Source organism: Triticum aestivum, chromosome 6B (genome assembly GCF_018294505.1).
Source record: "Triticum aestivum cultivar Chinese Spring chromosome 6B, IWGSC CS RefSeq v2.1, whole genome shotgun sequence".
Taxonomy (NCBI): domain Eukaryota; kingdom Viridiplantae; phylum Streptophyta; class Magnoliopsida; order Poales; family Poaceae; genus Triticum; species Triticum aestivum.
In genome coordinates this window covers 629,145,812-629,150,900 of record NC_057810.1, presented here as the reverse complement: position 1 = coordinate 629,150,900, position 5,089 = coordinate 629,145,812, and the positions used below count along the sequence as shown (strand labels likewise).

General features: G+C 47.8%; 1 protein-coding gene across 1 annotated transcript; it reads left to right on the top strand.

Moving 5' to 3' along the window:
• Positions 1-753: 753 nt before the first annotated feature.
• Positions 754-4,254, top strand: LOC123138383 (peroxidase 56). Its single transcript, XM_044558348.1, has 4 exons — positions 754-1,034; positions 1,126-1,480; positions 3,509-3,633; positions 3,761-4,254. Exons 1-4 carry the CDS (start codon positions 786-788, stop codon positions 4,061-4,063), a joined length of 1,032 nt encoding a protein of 343 aa, XP_044414283.1. The 5' UTR covers positions 754-785; the 3' UTR covers positions 4,064-4,254.
• The last annotated feature ends 835 nt before the right edge of the window (positions 4,255-5,089 follow it).

Sequence of the window (5,089 nt, the reverse complement as noted above, 5' to 3'; positions counted from 1 at the left end):
ATTTTATTCTGTACTACGGTCACAACCTCTAACAACAAGGCTTAATGCATGCTGGGAAGCGGCAATGATTGACTGTCCTGCACTGCTCGAACAAATCACATGTTGACCCGGCCGGCCATTTTGTGGCATGCACGTTACACAAAACAGTTTGTCACGGGTGTGTATTAATAGCACCGATAATGTGGGCAAGCAAAGAAAAAGTTATAAAATGAATGTAATGTAAAATTGCAATGTAATCGAGAGAAACAAAGTGATGAAGCTGCTAGGGTGTAGGCAAGGCACGTAGTACTAGCTAGGAGATCGACGTTGAAATGTTCACGTCATATCATGATCGCCTCTGATAACGGGTGGTGGTTGCGAAACTAATAAAGCCCACATTAATCCCGCGACAAGGGCGTCAAACGCCCAACGATCGCACACTTAGTACGTACGTTCGTATACAGTATTCTCCCTTGGAGAGAGAGACTTAGACCTAAAACATGCCCATGCATGCATACCCGAGTATGTAACGTAAACCCAATCAAACATAACAAACACATTTATTAACTTCATCAGATGATGCTAATTCAGGAATCATGGTTAACGAAGTGTGTTTGCTATCATAGGCAACTAGTTAGTTGCCGTATAACCGATGGTACTATATACTAAGTAATACAGGTATATGCATTTGTCATGTGTGATGCGTACGTCTTCACCGATTTTGAGATAAAGTTAGCTAGAGAGAGGGGTGCTATATATACAGCCTGCTAGCTAGAGGTCTTGCTCGTCAACTCACCAAAGACCATATGTTGGGAGGTAGCCTAGGTAATAACATGATGAAGGGCATGGTGTGCCTGGTGGCCGTGGTACTGGTCCTCGCCGGCAGCGCCAGCATTGCGGCGGCGCAGGCGGCCGGGCTGAAGAAGGGCTTCTACAAGAAGAGCTGCCCGCAGGCGGAGGACATCGCGCAGAAGGTGGTGTGGAAGCACGTCGCCGGCAACCGCGAGCTCGCCGCCAAGTTCCTCCGCATGTTCTTCCACGACTGCTTCGTCAGGGTAGGCAGCAGTCAGTGTACATGCCAGTGCATGTCTACGTTCGTTTGGCAAGTCGCTGCGACCAATTTACACGTTGTTTTTTGGTGTATAGGGGTGCGACGCGTCGGTGCTTCTGGACTCGCCAACCAACACGGCGGAGAAGGACGCGCCGCCGAACCTGTCGCTGGCCGGGTTCGAGGTCATCGACGAGGTGAAGGCGGCGCTGGAGCGGGCGTGCCCGGGGGTGGTCTCGTGCGCCGACATCGTGGCGCTGGCGGCGCGGGACTCGGTGTCGTTCCAGTACGGGAAGAAGCTGTGGGAAGTGGAGACGGGGCGGCGGGACGGCACCGTGTCCAGCGACACGCAGGCGTTGAACGAGATCCCGGCGCCGTCCTCCACCTTCGACATTCTCCTCACCAACTTCTCCGGCAAGGGCCTCGGCCTCCAGGACCTCGTCGTCCTCTCAGGTGCGTACCACATCCACATGCCATGGTTGTTAACGTACGTACGTAGATGCAGCGTTCATGCCTTCATACGGAATGACGTATCGTACGTACAACACTATTTGGCGTTTGCTGGAGAGGGTGACGACCATGCGTTGGCACGTGAAGCTGCTGGCCATAAATGATCATGCATGCATTTGCTAGCTTGCTCGATCGTCTCCTAACAGTACGAAAATGAACGGTAAAAATAGTGGTACAGTGAAACCGATCAAGTACTGCCCGTCCCTTATTGGTTTTTCTTTTGCTACTTTTTTTTTAGACAATTTTTCTTTTGCTAATACGGCCCATCCCTTATTGTTGTTCACGAAAGTGCGTACGTATAGTGCCAAGCTTAGTGTTTATTACTGAAATCGTATGGTGCGAAACAAAGGACGTGCCTCGTGACACATCTCATGTGCGGTTGCATGCAACACGACGACTAATTAATGTGACCACAGTTTGACAACGACTGCTTGCTAGCTCTACTGGAAAGCGGACGAAACCGTCGGTGGCCGATCCGTTTCTCCAGGAATTGTTCCTTTCCTTTTTCTTTCTCCCATACCTCTCGTACGTACTATCCATGGTCAGTTGTGCTTGTGTTGCAGGCCGCGTAGCTCTCCAATCAAATCTGATCGATTGATTGCAACTGCAAGGCACGTTGGCTTGCCACTCGGCATAAATCACGGATTCCTTAATGATGATAGGTGTGTGGTGCTAGCCATGCACGTCCCTATTTGTAGACCTATGTTGACAAGTACTCCCTCCATTTCCAAATATTTGTCTTTCTAGGCATTTCAAATGAAAACAACATACGGATGTATGTAGACATATTTTAGAGTGTAGATTCACTCATTTTGCTCCGTATGTAGTCGCTTGTTGAAATCTCTAGAAAGACAAATATTTTGGAACGGAGGGAGTACGTAGTAGTAGAGGTGTTACCGTTGCTAGACGAGGTCGTTGGAGCATCGTGAATTTTTGTCATGAGGTGTAACTGTGGGGATTTCCAAATATAACCGTGCCATCGTGAGATTCCCACACTTCAAGTAGTATATATAGGGTGTTAAAGCACCACGGTGTTCCTTGTGTGGCTATCAGCATGAAGTACTCGTCCATAATAATAAGGTTTGCAGTGTTTGGTCGACTTTTTTTATCGATGGAATGTCCAGTAGATATCACTTCATGCATGCATCTAATGCATGCCAAAGATGGTGCACCCTACTACATCCGTCCGGGTTTATGGGTCCCCATTGTATTTCGTGCTAAATTTTGGCCATAGATTAAACTAACAAAATATTCACGCATGTCATTAAACATTATATTTTTGAAAACTATGTTCAAATACGAATCCAATGAGATAATTTTTCTTGACATGCATTAACATTTTGTTAGTTAAATCTTTAGTCAAAATTTGACACAAACTACAAAGAGGACTTATAAACCAGGACGGAGGTAGTACTATTGAGGCTATCTAGCTAGCTTAAAAGAATTATAGTGGATGTGGTAGAGAAGTCACATTCGGTCACGAAGGAAAAAGGAGAGTGAAGGAGAACGCTGAACGATTACGAGAGCGGTTGCACCTAGTACTCTTCTTAGCTGGCTGAAATGATGTCATGAAGGCGACAAGACCACGTAGTTCGTTAACAACAACACTGGGCTACTGATCAGAGGACGATCCGTATTGGGAGGTTGCTTCCAAATTTTTGTAGATGGAGCTTCTTTCCTAGTAGTTGGTACAGTTGAATCCAGTGAGGCCGTTTGGAAATGAACGGTCACGCGCAAGAGGCACGGGACAGAGAAACAGGGTGTAGAAAAGCCAGTGACTAGTGAGTGCTGGTCGGAAGGGTTAGAATATGCTTAAAAAGTTCTACTTAGCATAGATGTGTTTATATATGTGGCAGATTAAATTATTATTATTTTCTTTTCGAAGTGCTAGTAATAAAAAGTACTCCCTCCGTTCTATAAACATAAGAGCGTCTTACACTGGTACTTATTGAACATGTAACCACACTCTAGGCGGACACACCATCGGAATAGGCAACTGCAACCTCTTCAGCTCGAGGCTCTTCAACTTCACGGGCAAGAACAACCCCACCGACACTGACCCCTCCCTCAACCCTCCCTACGCCAAGTTCCTCCAGGTACGTAGCACTAATCAGCAGCAAGCATCCTAACTAATTATATCATCGTTATATCTCATCAATTAGTTTTGCACCTGCAAGACAAGGACGTACTACGTGACCACAATGCATGTATGTGTGCGAGCAGGGGCAGTGCAGGCGTAACCAGCAGGACCCGAACGACAACACGGCGGTGGTGCCCATGGACCCCGGCAGCAGCACCTCCTTCGACAGCCACTACTTCGTCAACCTCAAGGCGCGGCAGGGGATGTTCACCTCCGACGCCACGCTGCTCACCAACGCCCGCGCCGCCGCGCTCGTCGACAAGCTGCAGGACAACGGCGTCTTCTTCGACCATTTCAAGAACTCCATCAAGCGCATGGGCCAGATCGGCGTCCTCACCGGCGCCAGCGGCCAGATCAGGAACAAATGCAACGTCGTCAACTCATAGATTGGCTGAAAGATGCATATCTGTGGACGTGGGTCGCTGAATTGCTGACCTCATATATTATCACGATATAACGGTGCGGTGTATATGGGCGGTAAACAAGTGTCTAGAGATACGGGAGGTGCGTGTAAAACTACCAAATAATTATGTTGTAACGAATTGAAAATGCAGAGAAATATTTTTTAAAACGAAAAGGCATGGCTGCTACTTCCTCCGTCCAAAAATACTTGTCATCAAAATAGATAAAAGGGGATGTATTTAGACGTGTTTTAGTTCTAGATACATCTCCTTTTAACTATTTTGATGACAAGTATTTTCAGACGGAGAGAGTACCTTATATATTTCCTGGAGACCACAGGGTCGATTACATGAGCGTGTGATTGCACCAGGGTGCAAGGCCACATCAACCTTGGAACTAGAGTGTGTGTGTGTGTGTGGGGGGGGGGGGGGGGGTGTTACATTAGCCGTCCAGCAGACTAGCCCAAAAAAGTATGTCACTGCTCTGGATCTTGGGCATCTGTCGTCTCTGCTTCTGCTAATTCAACAACTCAGTCTGAAGTGGTGGTGCAGTTCGCTCTGGATCAGACTATGCTGCTGCAAGGCTGTCTGGCGCGGGTTGAACGTTTTTTGGAGCCAGCGGAGGCTGCCCTGAGTGGACTCTCCGCCATGTCAACTATGTTGAAGACTACTCTGACGTCGCATGCTCCTTGTGCAAACGGTGTTTGCTTTGGAGAGGACAAGGGGGCGGAGTTATTCGGATGTTTCTCCCCTCGTGCTGGAGACAATTCAGCATCGATGCCTACCTCGCCCCCTATATTGTCTTCCACTGAGGGTGAGTTCATGGCCGTTGTCGTGGCTCCGGTGTTGAAGATCATGCCTGAGCTTAGGGAGCTTTGTATGAGTTTGTCAGTAGAGAATATGAAGATGGACTCATCGGCGACCTCATGTGAGGAACATGACTTATCTTTGTCATGTGTGCATCTAAAGAATGTGGATGCGTGTGGTGTGTTGGCACCGGCTTTTGAGAGC

Coding starts and splice junctions, on each gene's coding strand:
- LOC123138383 (XM_044558348.1), top strand. CDS start 786: ATGTTGGGAGGTAGCCTAGGTAATAACATGATGAAGGGCATGGTGTGC. Junction 1,035..1,125: donor TCCACGACTGCTTCGTCAGG/GTAGGCAGCAGT, acceptor TTTGGTGTATAG/GGGTGCGACGCGTCGGTGCT. Junction 1,481..3,508: donor GGACCTCGTCGTCCTCTCAG/GTGCGTACCACA, acceptor ACCACACTCTAG/GCGGACACACCATCGGAATA.